The sequence below is a fragment of the Oryctolagus cuniculus genome, chromosome 3 (assembly GCF_051225735.1).
Source record: "Oryctolagus cuniculus isolate XC-2025 breed Fujian yellow rabbit chromosome 3, ASM5122573v1, whole genome shotgun sequence".
Classification (NCBI taxonomy): Eukaryota; Metazoa; Chordata; class Mammalia; order Lagomorpha; family Leporidae; genus Oryctolagus; species Oryctolagus cuniculus.
In genome coordinates, this window is record NC_142869.1 from 13,413,736 (window position 1) to 13,434,984 (window position 21,249).

The 21,249-nt window shown below is 37.2% G+C and overlaps 1 protein-coding gene across 2 annotated transcripts in view; it reads right to left on the reverse strand.

Moving 5' to 3' along the window:
* NYAP2 (neuronal tyrosine-phosphorylated phosphoinositide-3-kinase adaptor 2) overlaps positions 1-21,249 on the reverse strand; it is a 346,323-nt gene that overhangs the window by 39,771 nt on the left and 285,303 nt on the right. The window contains exon 8 of one of the 2 annotated variants that reach the window (XM_002712507.6): positions 1,930-7,198. The exons of the other annotated variant lie outside the window; for it this stretch is intronic. Coding sequence (XP_002712553.2) covers positions 6,971-7,198 — 228 coding nt within the window. The 3' untranslated portion in view covers positions 1,930-6,970. Of the gene's footprint in view, positions 1-1,929; positions 7,199-21,249 lie in introns of those variants that run through there. 2 annotated transcript variants of the gene reach the window in all.

Genomic DNA, 21,249 nt, shown 5'->3' on the forward strand with positions numbered 1-21,249 from the left:
GATGAGTGATTAAAAGTTGTTGAGGGGCTGGCGCTGTGGTGCAGTGGGTTAAAACCCTGGCCTGAAGCACTGGCATCCCACATGGGCACTGGTTCTAGTCCTGGCTGCTCCTCTTCCAGTCCTGCTCTCTGCCATGGCTTGGGAAAGCAATAGAAGATAGCCCAAGTCCTTGGGCCCCTGCACCCACATGGGAGACCTGAAAGAAGCTTCTGGCTCCTGGCTTCGGATCGGCGCAGCTCCGGCCATTGTGGCCATCTGGGGAGTGAACCAAAAGATGGAAGACCTCTCTCTTTGCCTCTCTTCTCTCTGTGTAACTCTGACTTTCAAATAAAAATAAAATAAATCTGTTTTTAAAAAGCTGGTTGAAAGCCACATTGACCCAGTGCTTTCCAAACTTTTCTGGGAATATGAATAATTTAGATATCTTGTGAAACATATCTATGAGCCTCAGCCCCCAAAATCTATCTGGGATGGAGCTCCAGGTTTTACATTCCAATAAGTTGCATGCTCTGCTGTTCTTCTGTGAACTACACTTTTGAGTAGTAGGGTTTTAGAACATGGCTATCAAAAACTCACTCAACACAGAAAAGTCAGTTGTTAGGAGTTGCTACTCAAAGAAAAGCCTATGGACAGGCAGCAACTGCATTTGCTGGGATTTTGCTAACGGTGCCGAACACCTAGACTCGCTGTATCAGAATCTGCATGTTAACTAGATCCCCAGGTGATAACACAATACATTAAAATTTAAGAAATTCAGCTCTAATTCTCAAATTTAGCTGTACATCCAAATCATCTGAAGGACTTTTAGAATCATGGATGCCTGCGTACTAACCCCAGATACTCTTTGGGCATTGAATGTTTTTAAGAATTGCCCATGTTTGAGAACCATTGCTTTCTATAACTTGATTTGAGGTTGATGTTGTACAAATTTCGTTTCTAATATTTTGTTATTCTCATGTCCTGGTCCATCATATAGTATGATTATCCAGTAATAGATACTTATCCATGCATGTTAATCAAAATCCTCTCAAATTCAAATTGAGACAGGAGGATAAACATTGTTGTATCAATCTGTCACAACTTAGTGTAAATATAATTTAATTAGACTATGAGATTCCAAATCTGGAAGAATGAGTTTTAATGGAGATTGGGAGAATGAAAGAGAGCATCAATTTAAAATAGGGGGCACTTTGTGTCGTGTACTGAGGCAGATGGAGCTGGTGGTTGGTGGTATGAGGTGGTGATAACTGGTTAATTCTTGCTCAGTCAGGAGAAAAAGCAGCACACTGAGCTTTTGAGTAGCTGGAAGAGTAAGAATAAACAGTGAGAATTAATTGTATCCCTTTTAAAAATGAATATGAAAAAAATCAGTAAGGCAATGCCTCATTATAACAGGTGTACCTGCTTTTCATAAGCTCACCAAGCTCCAGAATCTTGTCTTAAATATCTTATACACTCATTAATGTTTTCATTAATGATACTCCAATAATATTAAAGAAACCAACTCTCTTCCCATTTAGGCTAGGTTAATTTGAGAAGTATGATTGAAAAATGAGCATGCTAAGTACTTTCCACTAAATATTTTGTCTCCATATTGCAGTCCTAGGATTGCTGATTTTATTTTTCTTTAATTCCCCAAGCTCACCTTGGATATACTCTTTTTCATTTGACTAAATTGTATGCACAGAGAAGAAAGAGATGTGATCAGGATCCTCTTATTTAGTGGATCACTTTGAGGCAGAAGTCAAGTGGTGATTTCATACAATTAGGAGTCCAAGCACTCAATACTCACCAGTATCAACGTTACATGGTTAGGGTAATCTCATATAAAATTGTAACAGATGAAAATTGTGTGCAATTTTCTTGCAAAGAATCCTCACTATGCTGTTCCATGCTGAATAAATACCAGCCACAACAAAGTCAACCAATTTAAACTATTGCTTTTATTATAATTACACGGGAGCACAAATAAATAAGCACAAAAGTATTGTAAAATGTTGTCAATGCACTAAAGAAATCAATTTGTTTTCAAACAACATCTGGTTACTTCAGTAGTATCAAAGAACATTTATAATTACATGTTACCTAAAAAAATCAAGTACAAAATTAAGAGACATTAAAACATCAGTGTTTATATAATTATATATATATAGAAATGGCTAATAACACATGAGTAGAGAAATCCATTATCTAATGCTTATTTGCACATTTCTTCAGGCACATACCTGACATTTCTAATGAGTTCTGAAAAATGCAATATGACATTCAAATTTTTAGATACGGTAAACATGTTATGTTGGAATGGGTGTTTAATGGTTTTCTTAAAAACCCTGTCTTTTAAAAATGTAGTGCCATTATCCACTAAAAAACATATTGTTTTTATCACTTTCTCATAGCTATTTGTTTCAATTGTTTAAAAGAGCAAGAAAGTAAACATACAATTTCTAAATACGTAAACACATTTTTAGTGCAAGATAACAAGACCTGTGACTTTACTGTGCTTTGTTTTTATAATCACAGTGCACTTGACACAAATTGTTACACTATAAATGTTAACTTAAGGAGTTCCAAACAAAGGAGGTGCATACTAAACATTTTCATATATATTATATACAGTATTTATACTGTATGTGGGTGTATACATGTTTAAATGTAGATGCTCTTAGGGTGGGCAAACCCAGTTATATTTGGGGACGACCGAATACTTCGAAAGGATTTTCACACATATTTGGCTGAGATGAATCCAATCCAACCTTTAAAATTATTTCCCCTTAATTTGAAACTTCATAATATTTAAAAGGAAGTGTAATCAAACACAATTTTCCAGATTACATATTTACTATGATGTAATTAACCCAAATATCAAAGGGTTTTAAACCATCCAAACCCAGAGCCATAATGTTTGAGTCCAACATGACAAAATGTATTATCCTTTACTGATTTACATAGACAGCATTATATATCATATGTGCACATATAGAGGCTTACAAATAACATTTTATACTTAGACATTAAACTGAGCGTGTTTAATATTTAATTTTGACTTTACACTTGATCTGAGAAAAGAGAATGACACACAAATACATAAGATCAAACACATGAAATTTTACGTCATCTTAAAAACAATTTTTATTATTAATGTTAATATTGTTATAAATATATTGATTGCATAATTAAGCTCCTGGAATCTGGGACCAAGCATTTTTCAATATTTAAAGCCAAATGTTTCCAAATTTGTTTAAATGACTGATATGTAAGTTGCTCCGTAAAAAAATGCTGAAAAATAAATTAATGACAAGTTGTCCACATTTTACAACTAGCTATCTTTTTTCCCACACAGGGAAGGTCTAGTGAGATAATCCTAAATACTAGATGTCCCGTTTTTCTTTTATTTCTGTAAAAGTTCGGGATGAGATGAATTGTGAACTGCTTTTCTATTGTACTTCCACTCCTTTAAAGGGGTGAGCTCTCTCTCATCTCAGGTTACTTGCTGCCTAAATCATAGGAAACTTTTCTTCACATCACATGTAAGTAAAGCTGTTTCACAAGTTGTCTTCTACTTCAGTATATTGGCTCACCTTAATATGTAAGTGATGTGAAAATCGCAATTTGCTATTTTCGTTGTTTTGATGTCTTATTTAATTAGTTAAGATTCTAATCCAATAAGAGTAGTTTTATTGAATTAGTCACTAAATTCTCTCAAAGGAATCAAACCAAATTGCATGTGTGGACAAGACTTACACCTTCGCAAAAATCTAGTATGGAAACAATTTCTCTCTTCTCTTTAATCACTGAAAGAAAATTTTGTCACTATGTTAAAGAGTGAAGCTGTATAATGATACCTACCATATAATTGAATGAGTATATTCTTTATAAATTATTACCTCAACACTTTGTTTTATTTTACTTTCCCATTATTTTATAAGTATGAATACTAACCTTCATGTACACAGATCTATCGCTAATTACTCCAAATTCACTTCAGTAGCGTGAATATGTGGGAAATGTTGACAGTGTTTCTGTAAAAGACTATTATTGTGCCTAGGAATATACTGGCTTCTGTGAATGGAGAAAAATACAGCACTCCACTTTTTCTTTCCATCATTTCTAAAGAAATTTATTTCTTCTCTGCTAAGAAGTGTTTCCCATATTAAAGCATCTTGTTGACAGCAAATAAAAATTCTTTTCTATAAAATTTGCTGTGAAAAGCTCTTTTTTTTTCACAGGTGGAGCTCCTTTAAACTGAGCACCATGCCAATGAGGTGATTGGTTCTTTGGCACTGTGAGATATGTGAGCTTTATCATGGCATAGTGTTCTGACTGTAGGTTATCTTCCAACAAACTCCACATATTGAGATATCCTGACTGATGACTGTCAGAATCAGATGATTTTTCTCTATATACTAATGACTAATATGACCTGCCACACAGGGAAACACTATAGGAAGAGGAAATTGATCATTGAATGGCTATTGCCACAACTGACATTGTATAAGCACCAAAAAAAAAAAAAAAAAAAAAAAAAAAAAAAAGTTGAGTTAAATCTCAGTAAAGCCACTTTCCCACATAGTTGTACTTCTTCCCTTTAAAGGAGAAATTTGAAGGAATAAATGGAAATCATTGCCTTCAGACAAATTTTCAAATAAGTTAACTCCTCAGAAAATAATGCATCAGAAAAAGGAGTGCACAAAACCCTGCAATAGTGTGAGTTAGAATGGATAAGAATGACTGAATCCAACACAATTTTAGTACCTCTGTTTCCTTGTGGCCAGCATTAAAAAAAGTCTTCTGCCCATTCAGAGAGATACGGGAAAGACCAGCATCTGGAAAACACACTTGCAGCGTTCCATGCAAAGATGTTGCTGGAATATAACTTTTAAGAGAGGGATGATCACAACCATACTGAACCTGGCTCTACGGATATCAAGTTCATAAAGATGCTGGGAGCTGATATCTTGTGGCTGACTGACTGGAATGAGTTTATGTGGTCACAACTTACATTCGGATACCAACCTGGGTCATAACACATTTTGTTTCAATTTTTCTTTGTATCTAAGCACATTTTCATCACTCTTAGACTCGTGCTCCTCTGATTGCTGTGTTTGAAATGTAACCTCAGCTATGGGTGACGAAACATGGCAGTAGGATTCATTGAAACTACTAGAGATTGCTTTACGTTTTCCTGCTTTTTAACTTCAGGAAGCACTTAATGTCTACTCTTCTCCCAGTGAGTACTCATTCTCTCTCACACACACACAAACACACACACACACACACACACAGAGGCTCCCACTTACCTTTTTCCTTTTTCTGTTAGAATTTAAATTGGACATCAAAATATACATTAATTATAAAACATTAAAAAATTATTCTATAACATTTCAAAGGCTTTTCAAAGGAACTATAACTGATATAGTATTACTGGGTTTGTATGCTAGATTACAAAAATTCCCTATCTCCTGTTATATTTGGTTCTATTGAGCAGCACTGAACTATTGCTGTCAATACCCTTACAAGGAAAACCACTATGACAATTACTTCAAACACACACTTTTTCTCTCAGAAATATAATACTAAATTGATTGTTTACAAAGAACCACATACTGTCGATTTTAGGAAGCATAAATAGTAATTTAAATATACAAAATATATGTGATAGTTTCTTTTTTATTCATCCGTGGCAATATTTATATTCAACTAACAAGTTATTCTTAAAAGATATATATGACTTCTTTTTTCACTTAAATTTCACCACCACATAAAAGTGAATCTACCCCATCCCAACCCCTGCATTTCCTGTTTCTTCCTTGAAACAAAATAAAATAAATAAGTGGTCATAATTCTTTGGTCATGGTGTCATAATCAGTGAGAATGGGTATGATGATCATGCACAGACAATTGTGACCCAAAAATTGCAGTGATAACTGGTTGGAAAACACTAACAAGAATACTTTTCCATTAATGGAGTTAAATTTTGAGATAGAGTGGCAAATGGTGAACTAAAAACAGGTAAACTAGTCTGGTTGAATAATTATTACTCATTTTCTCAGGGAAAGAAGCATTATGAAAATTTACTTAAAATAGTGACTGTGGCAGCTACAAGGCCACTGGCCTCATCTTCTGGAAAGCAGTCATGCTCCTTAGCTTTTCATTCCTTATTCCTTCCATTGTCACAGTGAACCCTGGTCTCCTCCAATCAGGTCAACGTTGCAAGGACAGGTGTCCCTAAAGTCATTGCTGAAGGGAATGATTTCTGCTGGGATGTTCAAATGTTTCCTAACAACTTTCTCTTGAGTTTGACTAATCATTGCTTAGTATAAACAAAAGGATATTAAAAAGGAATTATTATAAAGCCAATGGAACAAAAAGGTTGGTGTCAATATAATATGCACATCCATATCCATATCACCTTTTCAGATATTTCCTTTCAAATCTTTAAAAACTTAAAACTTAAAAATCAAAAAACACTTTTAACAAATATGATATTCAACTTCTACATTACTAGCACCAGATCACATATTATGTGACTGAACATGATTGATAGCCATGAGCTCTTGAACAGAAGCCAAGTGCAGACAAGGAGGCGGGAACATTTTAAATGCAAAAATTAATAAAAGGCATCAAGGGATTACATATAAAAGAGATAACAAACCAGTTAATAATGAAATTATATCATATAGTAAACTCTCGATATTTCTGTAATCCATACATGTATACTGTGTTTTATTTCAGATGTCACCCATAAACTAGTAAAATATTTACATTTTAACATCTTCTGGATTCAAAATAATCCAAGATAAATAAGTGTGCCTTCATCACAAGGACATACGTATTTTATCTTGAGCTTGCCACAAGTAGGCCCAGCTTCCCATGGCATTCCAGAGAAGATATGCAACAACTGATGTCACATGACCAAGCCAGTCTCCCTCTTCATTTGAAGTGCTGTGGCGCGCCGGCAGCCTGTGCGCCCTCATATTGCAGTATCCCAGAATACCGTTTGTTGCTTAGAGTAGGGCGGAGGGCTGTATTTCTTTGCACCTGCATTCTTCTTCCAGCTGGGTAGAATAGGCATGCTATCCTGTTTGCAAAGGCCCTTTTCCGTTTTCTGTCTAGCCTTTATTTCTTTGCATAAGCAACGCTTTTTCTCAATCATCTCAAGCATTGTATGATCTCCATGAAACCACTGCATGCATGCCACCTAGCAAAAAGGAAACAGTGAATACAGAAGAAAGAAATGGAATGAAAGCATTTTTTTTGCACTGTGCTAGTACTTTGCTAGAAAAATGTCAGCTGTTTCTAGCCTGCCTTTTAAAACCCTTAAAATAAATTAAATGCAATAATTCTTGTAAAGCACAAATAAAAACATGGAAACTATAAATAAATTTTGATCGTAAACTACTAAATATCATGATACTATTTAACAATAATTTGGGTCAAAATATTTTTCAATATGTTCTAAAAGTCCACAATCTGAAAAAAATATTTTTATTTTGTATTTTTTTTAAGATTTGCAAAATACTTGCCATTACTTTTATGTTGGTTCCATTGTCTTATTAATCCCAACCTAAATGCAATTGTTGAAATTACTTTTCAGTGATACATAGTGTGAATGTGATATGAATGATAAATGTCAATTAAAATATTCATTCTTGAAATGATTTTTTAAGATTTATTTATTTATTTGAAAGTCAGAGTCACACAGAGAGAGGAGAGGTAACAAGGGAGAGAGGTCTTCCATCTGATGGTTCACTCCCCAACTGACCACAAAGGCTGGAGCTGTGCCAATCCGAAGCCAGGAGCCAGGAGCTTCCTCCAAGTATCCTATGTGGGTGCAGGGGCCCAAGGACTTGGGCCACCTTCCACTGCCTTCCCAGGTCATAGCAGGGAGCTGGGTCAGAAGTGGAGCAGCTGGGTCTCAAACTGGCACCCATATGGGATGCCAGCACTTCAGGCCAAGGCACTAATCCACTGCACCACAGCGCCAGCTCCTCAAAACAATTTTTAAACACGAAGTTATGGGGCCAGCGCATGGAACAGTCAGTTAAGATGCCACTTATAACATCACCATTCCATATTGGAACATAGCTTTGAGTCCTGAGTACTCTGTTTCTGACCTAGCTCCCTGCTTGTGTGCCTCAGAAGCAGTGGGTGATAGCCCAAAGCACCCAGGTCCCTGCCCCCATGTAGAACTGGATGGAGTTCCTGGATCCTGGCTTTGGACTGGCACAACCCTGGCTGTTGAGGCCATTTGGAGAGTGAACCAGCATATAGAAAATCTCCTGTCTCTTCCTCTCTCTCAATTACTTGGTCTTTCAAATCAATCAACCTTTTAAAATTTCTTGAGTCTGTTTATAAATATGTAATATAATTAGTATGTTTGATAATTCTTCCTATAAAATGACTTTTGCGCTGCATTCACTATGCTTGGAATTAAATGCTTACATAATTTTCTTCAAATAAGATTTTACTATAGTTTTTGATGTCTGAGTTAGAATCATTGAACTCTACCATCACACTAAAACAGATCCTAATTACTTCCAGATATGCAGAGAAACAAATTCATCAAATCAATAGGTTTACCAGGAAAACATTCACTGTAAATTATATATTGATACAATACACATACTGGTGGACAAGTAAAGAGTGCTCCCAGGTATACACAATACCATATCTACCAGCAACTATTCATTGAAACATACCTAGCATATTGAGTGTGTTATGCAAGAATGAAAATGAGATTGGGCCATGAGATGAGCCGTGGATCAAGTTTCCAATCAGTTAAGCAAATCTAATCTATGAAAGGTTAAAAAAAAAAAAACCTCATGTGACATCACTGAACTCGGTGTTACAATATTAGGACAACAATCAGAGCAAATACTTACCTAGTTATCTAATGCTTTCTCTAAATAGGATCTCATTCTAGGTACTTTGCATAGTTTAATTCATTTATTCCTCACAATGATGATCATCTGAAGTAAATACTATTGATTAATCCATAATAATGAATAAAATGAGGCATAAAGAGATTTGGGAACCTGCCCAAAATTACAGCTCAATCAATGGAAGATTTATTTCCAAGAGTCCATTTCAACACTCAACATCCATATGTATATAGTTGTAACAACTACACTCTACTGCCTTTTTTATATGTGTACAGAATTGGAAAGAACTGATAAGAAAATTTAGTATAACACCCTTAATATACAGATGAGGAAAGCAAACCTCCAAAAAATTAGATATCCTGTCAAAAGCCATGGAAGAGGTTTTGATGTGAACACAGCAACCTGAAATTTTCTTGATTACTAATCTTTGAGGAAGAGGGCAGGACCTAGAGCTAGAAAACATGCATTCAAATGCTGTGTGTAGTGAATTTCTGCTGCGCTTCTTTGCTTAAATAACTTAATACTTCACATTCAAAAGTCAGTGTGTGGTTTACAAGGCATAATGAAGGTCAACTCATTTTAAGAACAGAGAAATGATGCCCAAGCTTCATATACTGAATCTTGACAAATACAAAATAGTTTTCCATATCAACTCTCTGCCAGGTGTTCATGGAGACCTTTATCAGTGTTATATTAAATTCTGCCAGACATACTGAAAGCTAGGATTTTTCTACTACAACATGCTCTATCTCCTCCTGAGTTTTATTTAGAAGTTATAATGGTTATTACTGTACATATTACATTCCCATGTCCAACTTAAACATGCAAATGTATTTTTGATTTTATAAATAAAAATAAAAAAATAATACCAAAGTGTTATCAAATAGTTAAATCAGAATTGATGGTGTTGATTTGACTCCAGAAAATAATACTTTTAGATAAATATTTGATATGTACATAAATTAATATAAAGTGTCTTGAAAGGAGAGACTGTGTTTTATGCCTTTTGATATCTTCCAGTTATTGGCTCTGGACTTGTTCATGGACAATCACCTTTTTAACAAAATTCTAGGGGTTTTGTTGAATTAATCTAGTTAATATGCTTGTGTCCCAACAAGAGATTGCCAGAATGACTCAAAAAATGTTCAAAAGATTTACAATATCTTATAGCATTATATTCTACACAATAAGAATGCAATAACTCTATTTTTGTGGAAATATAAGCAAAATTTATTGTTATTCTAAACTGTCATAATGGAATTTGTGATACAGAGTTCCTAGAAGATAGACCCAAAATCTCACTCATCTCAGTAGACTCAGCTCATAGAGCAGAGTTCTAGGCTCCCAATGAAAGTTTTCTGAATTGGAAAGAAGCCATGGAGTGGTTTTTGTTGACTATCAGAAAGTCTCCATGTCATTTTCTTCTGAGTAAAATCTACACTCTACATGTTTTGAAATAATTGAGACAACTTAAAGCTTCTTGAAGGAAAGATATCTCTTATAGCATCACTTCTTTTTTTTTAATTTTATTTATTTATTTTTTTGACAGGCAGAGTGGACAGTGAGAGAGACAAGAGAAAGGTCTTCCTTTGCCGTTGGTTCACCCTCCAATGGCCGCCGCGGCCGATGCACCGCGTTGATCCGATGGCAGGAGCCAGGTACTTCTCCTGGTCTCCCATGGGGTGCAGGGCCCAAGGACTTGGGCCATCCTCCACTGCACTCCCTGGCCACAGCAGAGAGCTGGCCTGGAAGAGGGGCAACCGGGACAGAATCCGGCGCCCCGACCGGGACTAGAACCCGGTGTGTCGGCACCGCAAGGCGGAGTATTAGCCTAGTGAGCCACGGCGCCAGCCTATAGCATCACTTCTATATTTTCAGTTTGTTTATCTGTCTGCACAAACATTACATTTTTGTAACTTAACTTTCGTTAATATTTTTATGATATGAAGCAGTACATGTGACTGCAAAACAATTGCACTTTGTTGCATTCCAAGCAGTGTCAGCAGCATATTTCATACTTGTTTTACATGTATTGAATGCATTGTATTATTTATAATAAATTGTGTTTGTGTCATTCAGGAATTAACATTACTTAAATGTGTAAATTCATCAAGAATAATAAATAGTTTAAAATAGAATATAAGGATAGCAATGAAAAGTTATAAAGATGACGTTTATATTTTCTTTTCCTTTTAAAATAAGTTACATATCTTTGATAAAAATTCTAAATTTGAACATAACTTACATGATATGAAGTACGTTATAAATATTACCCATAAAAATTTAATTATTTTTTTTCTCTTTTCACACAATTCTTCCTATCTTATTCAACTATAGCTGTAAATCCATTTCCACTCTATCTGGAATTGATAGAACTTTTTGGGAATTGACTGTTTTGACTAATGAACCAAATCCCATAAATAAACTTCTAGTTTATTTATTTAATTAGATAACCTTAGTTTATCTTTAGTCCAAATCCATTTATTATATATACCATGAAGAAGAGAGAAACATAGTTGGGTAAATGTACATTGGGAAACAATTGCGAGACAATTCTTACGAACACACATCCCTTAGACAAAATTTGTATATCAACATTAATCAGGAGAGGCAGTATTCTAGAATAATAAATTCAGGTCATAAAGTCAAATGAAGCTCTCCATCAACAAAATGAAACACAAATCTCCAGCCCTTATGACAGGCTACACACGGAGGCTTGCTTCCAAGGCGTATAGTGTGGAAAGGAGGGGAAAGAGTAATTTCACAGTGGAGAAATCTGGTGCTATGGTGTGAACAATCCTATGCTGAAATCCCAACATTCAGGTGATAGCACAGAGGTGAACCTTTGGAGGTGATACCCCATGAGGGCAGACTCCTCATAAATCAGATTAGTGCCCTTATGAAAGAGGTAAAGTGGGGGAGGCTTTTTCAATTCTCCCACTGTTTGAGGACATAGCAAGAAGTCAGCCATCTACAACTTAGAGGAGGCCCAAAGGGTTCTCACCAAAGCCAGCCACACTGGCACCCTGATCTTGGACTTTCTAGCCTCAGAAACCATAAGAAGTAACTTTTCTGCTGTTCACAGAAAGTTGGGAATAATTTGTTGTAGTACTCCAAACAGAAAAACTGTCTTTCAAATAACACCACCTTCAGATGATCGACAGGGACCAATTATGCTGATAGCATGAATCCTGATGATAGTGTAATGAGAATGACAGCCATTTATCTTTTCCAACCCCTTTACAAATCACATAATTCCACTCCAATCACAAGACAAACACCAGACAAACCAGAATTGAGAAATACTCTACAAGTTACCAGAGCACTACTCAAAAGTGTTAAGGTCATCCAGAATGTGGCATAGAGGGTTCAGCCACTCCCTGAGACACCAGCATCCCATATGGGCACGGGTTTTGAGAACCCACTGCTCCACTTCTGATCCTTCTCCCTGCTAATGTGCCTGGGAAAGCAGTGAAAGGTGACCCAAGTGCTTGGACTCCTTGCACCCACGTGAGAGACCTCAAAAGAGCTTCAGGTTCCTGGCTTCAACCTGGCACAGCTCCAGCTATTGGTACCATTTGGGGAGTGAACAAGCAGATGGAAGATCTCTCTTGCTTACTCCCTCTCTCCCTGTAACTCTGCCTTTCAAATAAATAGAAAATAAAATTTTAGGGAAAAATAGGAAGTGTCACAGTCTAAGGAGACCTAACAACTGAAAATAGTTTATGTGTTGTCATGTAATTAACTCTGGAGGAGAAAAAAGACATTAGGTAAAAATCAAGGGAATCAGGGGCTGCCACTGTGGTGTTGCAAGTAAAGCCACCGCCTGCAGTGCCAGCATCCTATATGGGCTCCAGTTCTAGTCCTGGCTGCACCATTCTGATCCAGCTCTCTGCTATGGCCTGGAAAAGCAGTACAAGACGTGAAAGTCTTTGGGCCCTGCACCTGCATGGGAGACCCAGAAGAAGCTCCTGTATCCTGGCTTCGGTTCGGCGCAGCTCCAGCCATTGTGGCCATCCTGGGAATGAACCAGCAGATGGAAGACCTCTCCCTCTGCCTCTGCCTCTGCATCTCATAACTCTGACTTTAGAGTAAACAAATAAAATATTAAAAAAGAAAAAAAAATTAAGGGAATCAAAATGACATGTAGAGCTTGTTAACCAGATATCAATATGGAATGACTGGCTATGACAAATGAACCACACCAATGTAAGCTATAAACAATAGTGGAAACAACAGTGTTGGACATATAGGTACCCTTGTGTAACATTTTTATAAATCTAAAACTCTCCTAAAAGGTTACACACACACACACACACATATATATAATTTTTATATATATATATATATATATATATAAAATAAAGAAAAAAAGACTGGACTCTTTTCAAGCCACAGTTTTAACTGTATCTTTCATTATTGAAAAGGAAGCAACCTAATATAATTGAAAGTCAAACCCCTTGATTGGGGTGCTGGTAGTTGTTTGACATTGAAAAATCACGAAGGCCACTGATGTGGCATGGGGGTTAAGCTGCCATTTGCAACACCGACATCCTTTGAGAGCCAGTTCAAATCCTGACTGCTCCACTTGTGATCCAGTTCCCTGAGAATATGCCTAGAAAAGATATCCTAAGTGCTTGGGCCCTTGTCATCTATGTGGAAACGTGGATAGAGTTCCTGGCTCCTGGCTTTGGCCTGGTCCATCCCCAGCCATTGCAGCCACTGGGGGAATGAAGCAGATGCAAGATCTCTTTCTTTCTCTCCATCCCTCTGTAACTCTGCCTTTCAAAAAGTAAATCTTTTGTTTAAAAAAAAGAATATAGGGGCCGGTGCCATGGATCCCTTGGCTAATCCTCCACCTGTGGCGCCGGCATCCCATATGGGCACGGGGTTCTGTCCCAGTTGCTCCTCTTCCAGTCCAGCTCTCTGCTGTGGCCCGGGAGGGCAGCGGAGGATGGCCCAAGTGCTTGGGCGCCTGCACCCGCGTTGGAGACCAGGAGGAGGCACCTGGCTCCTGGCTTCGGATCAGCATAGCTCCAGCTGTTGCGGCCATTTGGGGGGTGAACTAATGGAAAAAGGAAAACCTTTCTCTCTCTCTCTTACTTGTTCTATCTGTCAAAACAAAAGTTTACAACTTTTAAAAAAAAGAATATATTCTTCTGGACTTTGAATAAATATTGGTACATTATTCACAACTATATCTTATACATATTTGTAGATGGTTCACATGTACATTTTATATTTATTGTACATGATTCATAAATGTTACATACATTGGTACATATTTCACATTTCCCATGGTATAGGCAGCAGTGAACCAAAGCTTGCAAAGGGGTAGAGTCCCATACATTGTAACAATGTCTTCTAGTGATCCTGCCATGAATCCAGAGTAAGGATAAATGAAAATTACACTTACTACATTTCAATAATCACCCTCTTTAGGAAAAATAATTTAATACTTCTGAGAATCCACGTGTATTTTCTCCAAAGAACAAAGGAGTAACACTGCAGTACAGTAATAAATCTCGATAATGTTTATTAAAAATGCTTAATTTTCCAAAAATATGTAAATCATAAAGAGAAAAGATGCTGAAATAAGCATTTGGAGCAATTCAATACTGAAAAATGATACCAGAATAAAACTGCTACATACATGCATATTTCTATTGATTTTCAGTTTTGAGCCTCATTAGTTAACATGGAAAAACAATTTATCCAAGACTTAGGAGATGGAATGTAATATCAAGCCATTGTCTGTTGGCCTTGAATCTAGTTAAGTTTTGGGTCTTGAAGCTTGTGGATAAAATTTTAATTTCTTAAACAACAGATACAATAACCAAAACTAGTTTTCAGATGATACTAAGAAGAGGGAGTAATCTCTCAGTCCTATGTCACTCTTCCTGTGTTAACTTCTCCAGCCAGAGTAGCTGATTTTATGAAATATTACTGTTCCCTGCATAATAAGTATAAACAACTTTGACTGTAGAGGTAGCTGGAGTATTAAAATTCTCTCGATTTTCTCTTTACCCCCAGGAATTTCTCCCAGACACCATGGGCAGTGGTGATGAGGCAAAAAGAGGAGGCAAGAACAGTGGGTGTGATTTGAGAAGGCGAGTTGTGGGAGGCAGCAAATCACCCATGTCTGTGCTCTCCTATCACTAGGAGTCATTAGGCCAGACTGGAATGTTAATGCTCTCATGGAAAATGCTCTTACTCTCCCCTATGGTCACCAACATTTTCATTATTTACTAATAAAACATGAAGAAAAATCAAGCATGTAAGTACTATAGCCTTTTCATATACATCTGCAAGATAATGGACAAGGTTGACAAACCACAATTCACTAGTCAAATATAACCCAGTGCCTATTTTTGCACAGCCCATGAGCAAGAAGAGTTTTTATGGTTTTTCTACATTTTAAACAGTTGAAAAAATCAAAATAATAATATTTCATAACACATGGAGATTATTTGAAATTCAAGGGCAGGCATTTAGTGTACAAGTTGTGATGTCTGCATCCTACATAAGTGTCTGTTCAATCCCTGGCTCCAGCTCCTGACACCAGCTTTCTGCTAATGCAGATCCTGAAGACAGCAATGTGGCTCAAGGAATTGAATTTTTGTCACCCTCCTGGGAGACCTGAATTGAGTTCCTTGTCCAGTCCTAGTCATTGTGGACATTTGGGAAGCAAAACATTAGATAGGAGAGAATTTCTCTCTCTCTCTCTCTCTCTCTCTCTCTCTCTTTCTCCAAGTACAGATTTTTTAAAGATTTATTTATTTATTTGAAAGAGTTACATAGAGAGAGAAGGAGAGGAAGAGAGAGAGAGAGATCTTCCATGCACTGGTTGACTGGTTCACTCCCCAGATGGTCGCAATGGCCAGAGCTATGCCGATCCAGAGCCAGGAGCTTCTTCCAGATCTCCCACGTGGGTGCAGGGGCCCAAGGAGTTGGGCCATCTTCTACAGCTTTCCCAGGCCATAGCACAGAGCTGGATTGTAAGTGGGGCATCTGGGACTTAAACCAGCACCTAAGTATTTTTTGAAAACACAGATAAACTCACTTGTTTATTATGGCCTACAAAATAAAGTTCAGTATTCAGAACAGGGAACACATGGCTCACAACTACCTATACTCTGGCCCTTTGCAGAAAAAGAAATTATTAACACCGGAAATAACATGTAAAATGAAAAGTGTAATTAATAAAATCAATAATAATGAACCACTTTATTATGATTAGTATAGTATCTTATAAAGGCCAGTAAACAGTATGCTAGACAGAAAAAGTGGGGAAAGGATTTCAATGGATGAATTAAAGTAAGAAAATTGGTTAAATCTCTACTTATCTTCACCATAATAAATGGTTATTGGATCAAATTTCTGTTTCTCTGTCGTAACACTGTTTCCTAAATATGCTTTCAACTAAATAAATGGTCAATTGACCCTCAAGATACATATCTATTAGAACCACGTCATTGAAGATTAGAAAGAATAATGTAATATCAGTGCAATAAAAATGGAAAAAAAATAAAGAGCATTGATCAGCATGATTTTACAATATGTTTTAATGTCAAGTTTTACCTGAAATCATCAAACTTAGATTTGAATTCAGTTCTGACAGTTAATTTAAAGAAATTACTAGCTGACACCGCAGCTCACTAGGCTAATCCTCCGCCTAGCGGCGCCGCCACACCGGGTTCTAGTCCCGGTCGGGGCGCCGGATTCAGTCCTGGTTGCCCCTCTTCCAGGCCAGCTCTCTGCTATGGCCAGGGAGTGCAGTGGAGGATGGCCCAAGTGCTTGGGCCCTGCACCCCATGGGAGACCAGGATAAGTACCTGGCTCCTGCCATTGGATCAGTGCGGTGCACCTGCTGCAGCACGCCGGCCGCGTTGGTAATTGGAGGGTGAACCAAGGGCAAAGAAGACCTTTCTCTCTGTCTCTCTCTCTCACTGTCCACTCTGCCTGTCAAAAAATAAAAATAAAAAAAATAAAATAAAAAATAAAGAAATTACTTAGGCTTTTTGACTATACTTTCTAATTGTCCATCATTATAAGGAAAAGAATGAAATTAAAGAGATAAATCAATAACTTTATTTTTATTCTCTGGATAACAGATTAAACACTAGAACAATCCCTTGATTTAATAATGCTGCAGTGGTTACTTAGTTGTTTGTTTGGTTGTGATGTGTCACTGTGATGACTCAACCTGAAATTAGAGTTTATTTTTAGAACTTTTTCCCAATGTGAGTGAGTAATATTTCTTTTCTTTTTGTCTAACTACATTTTAGAAGGAAAGAATGTACTTTACATAATAAAGACAACAACATGAACCTTCAATAAACATTTTAAAATGAACATAGAGATAGAAGGGTTATAATTTTCTGCACATAACATATTAATAAAATTGCTGTATTACTTAGTTATCAAACTACAAATCTTTCAATTGGTCATCACACAGGGGAAAAGCCTTTTTTTCTTTGAATGAGCATGACTTGTTCCATGTATCTATTGTAAAATAGTTGATATTTTTAAGCACTTAGAAGTGACCTAATACTGTAGACCTTTTTATGCTAAATGTCAAATACTCCATGTAAGTTTATAATAACATATACACAATATATGTGCCTTTAAAATTTATAGATTCAAGGTTAGGAAAATGATTCTGCATTGACTGTTTTTTCCCCCTTCATTTGAAAACCAAAATGAGGGTGTAATAACAAAACAAAGTAGAGCCTTCTAAATTATGTTGGCTTGCATTTGGTACTGGCAGTTCAATCTCACTTTAATGATGTTGTACAATTTATTTATATTTATCACCTGATATTCTTATAAGAATTAAAGATTAAATATAAAAGTCCTAACTTTTCAACTTTGATTGTATTATTAGAAATAATAGACAATTTAGTTATAGCTTTGGGTTTTTTTATAATTTTTTAACATATTGTTTTCAACTTTAATTCTGGTCTTATCTAATCATCCCCTTATAATTCTCTCTCATATACTAGCAATACTGACTCAGAGTGTATGTTTTATGAAAGAATAATTAGGCAAGTTTATACCTGAACCATTTCTGGAATTGCAGTATTTATTCCTCATGTCTAAATTTAGTCCTCAGATGCAGATATACTGATAAAAGAAGAACCATGTGTTGGTTTTTTTTTGTTGTTGTTTTTTGTTTTTTGACAGGCAGAGTGGACAGTGAGAGACAGAGAGAAAGGTCTTCCTTGATGGCAAGAGCCAGGTACTTATCCTGGTCTCCCATGGGGTGCAGGGCCCAAGCACTTGGGCCATCCTCCACTGCACTCCCTGGCCACAGCAGAGAGCTGGCCTGGAAGAGGGGCAACCAGGACAGAATCCAGCGCCCCAACCAGGACTAGAACCTGGTGTGCCGGCGCCGCAAGGCGGAGGATTAGCCTAGTGAGCCGCGGCGCCAGCCGGAGAACCATGTCTTGATTCAGAGTTGTTTCTGAATCCAAAAGCATGATGCACATCCACTCTCACCCTTCTTTCTCCAGGTGAGAAGATCTTCCTTGATGTAAAATCTCTCACTAACTGATAGGCATATAAAGAAATTCGCATTGCTTCTCAGCCTTTTGGCTAAGATCAAGTGTGTGAAGAAACTAGCACATGTTTATATTTTAAGTCACCCAAACTATTTATTTTTGTATACCTATGCTTGTTCATGTCATCCACTATGCAAAACTTACCCATCAAAAAGATGTAAAATTACAAATAATTAAACCTTACAATCACATGACAATAAAGAAAAAAAGTTTCAGGTTAACATCTGCTGCTCATTTTCTCTGCCTGCAGGATTTGGAAGCAATCTAACAGATCCTTCAATTTAATTGTGATGTCCTTTAAGCAAAGTCTATGCCACAGGTCAATTTTAGGGATAGAGGCTGGGTGTCGCTCCCCCTCTTCATGGAGGAACGACACAGGACCCTGCGCTGTTCTTTCGTCTGCTCGGCCCTCCCCGGGTTTGCTGCTGGTTCTTCCCGGGTTGGCTACTATCCCTTCCACCTCCGTGGAAGGGCAGTTCCCCCTGGCCACATTCCCCACTTCCGCAGGGGAGCGGCACACCGCCGGCCGGCTCTTCTCGGGGGCTGCACAGGTGTTCCTTCAGCTAGATGTTCCCCTTAGATGTTCCTGGTGCATGCCGTCTCTCTCCTCCTTTATAGTCCTCCTCCGCCAATCCCAACTCGGCTGCCCACACGCCGAGTACGCTGCTCTCCTCCAATCAGGAGCAAGTCCTACAGTTTATTAGTTGAACTGGAGGCAGCTGTGTGGAAGCTGTTTACTTCTCTCCCAGCGCCATATTGTGGGAGAGCAGATGCATAGAATAAGTCCTAATTCCAGTAACTCAGTCCAGTCCGGATTGCTCCCCACAGCTGGGTACAACTACTGTAGTAAATAGTGACAAATAAAAATTATCCCACCCTTCTGAAATACATTGTGTATCCCTCTTTAATAGCAACTATCACACGTGTGTGTGTGTGTGTGTGTGTGTGTGTGTTTTCGAATTTTCTGGTTTATTTTAGGAAACAGTGTAAGATGGATAAGATGACCTGGTTTTACTACTTATTAATTGTAAAATCTGGAACAAGTGTTTAACCTTTATGTGATCGTATTTTCTTACCTATAAAATAAATCTAGTAAAACCTCAGGTTTGTTAAAAGGATTGAATTTAGTAATTTGACATCTACTTTAAAAAGGGGCAACCTTACAAATGCAAGTCCTTCTTCCCTCAGTAGATTGTGAGTTCCTTGGAGAGAGAGAGCCTCTGTTAGTAGTCATTAGCCTACTACAGTGGAAGGATGTTATCCTTAGCTGTTAATACAGTGAAAGTAACAAATAAATGTTCATAAAGTGAATGAGTAAATAAACAAATAGATGACTATAAGTGCAAAGTTCAACTATTTTCAGGAAAAGTACCTACCTATGTTATTTTAAAATAAAATCATAAATGTTTTAGTGAAGCATATATGTGTCAATAATGTCACTCCAGAACTCACACCTAAAGCTAATAAAGCTGAGATTCCTGATTGAGCTACAGAAATGATTTCAAAATATTCTTTATTGATTTCATAAATTTTCTAAAATATTCAAAAGTTATATATACCTTTGACCACCCGACTTTGGAGTGAAAGATTGTGACAGTTTAGGTAATAATCACAACACCAGCAACATAATACTACAAGCAACCATGATTTACTTCCTGTAACTATGTTCCAGGCACCCCACCGGCACTGAGCATATATCAAGTCCTTTAAAGCTTACTACTTCTTAGGTATGCCTTATTGCCTTTTGTAAATGATACAGTGAATCTTGAAGATATTAAATAATATGTGCAGTATCGTATGCATAATAGAAGACAGAGTTGGTATTGGAATTCAAGACTGTATCAAGTACGAAAGTCTCTGTCACAACGAGTTATAATTAAAGTGTCCCACACTGGTGAAGCAAACAGAAGCACACACAAAATCACTATGGAACTTTTACTTAAAATAGACAATGACATGAGATTGTGTATGAAATTAAATGAAGCTGACAAAGTTGCTGCTGGATAATCAGACGATGTATAAGCCAAAAAAAAAAAAAAATTCTGGAGAAGAGATGAAGCTTTGATATCACTGCTTTTACTGCCGTCACTGCCATCCTCTTCATCTGAATTATCATCAAAACCCTGACACAATCACAGCACATTCCCTCACAGTGGTCACGAACAGAGCCAACTCCACGTCGACTTCACTTCAATCCAGCTTTGCAAGAACTGCATGCACACCATTTTCCACATGAGAAGATGGAGTTCAGAAGAGGTCATTTAGCAGTTTTTGGAAACAGCATCCATCTTAGGCATGGAAAGAGATTATCGGAGAGTGGAGCACAGCCCCATCCCTCTCTGATTAGACCTGCCATTCAGTTTCCTTGCCATTAACCTGCCAGAATACACGCAGAAGGCCCCAAAATACTTGCAGGTGATTTTCTGTAATATCTCCTCCATTGATTTGTAAAGTTAGCTTTTCTTTACTCTTCACTTTACCACCCTGCTGCTATTCTTTATGAAGTTGTTGCTCAAATGCTTAATGGACAGAGTATCCTGACAGAAGATGCGTTCAGCGGTGGATAACAAGTACAATACAAACAGTGATTGCTATCTTATTATATAAGGAAGGCTCTATTTCATCTCTCATATTACATACCCACTGCTGTTCCTTCCATATAATTGTGTATCCAAAATATGTTACCTACTCTGGGTCATACTCCTGAAAGTATGTTTCTTTTTATTTCAAACAACTCCACTGGAGTTCATCTCCATTTACTCCCTGCCTCAGAGTCAGTAGCAATGACATGTTGTAATCTTTCT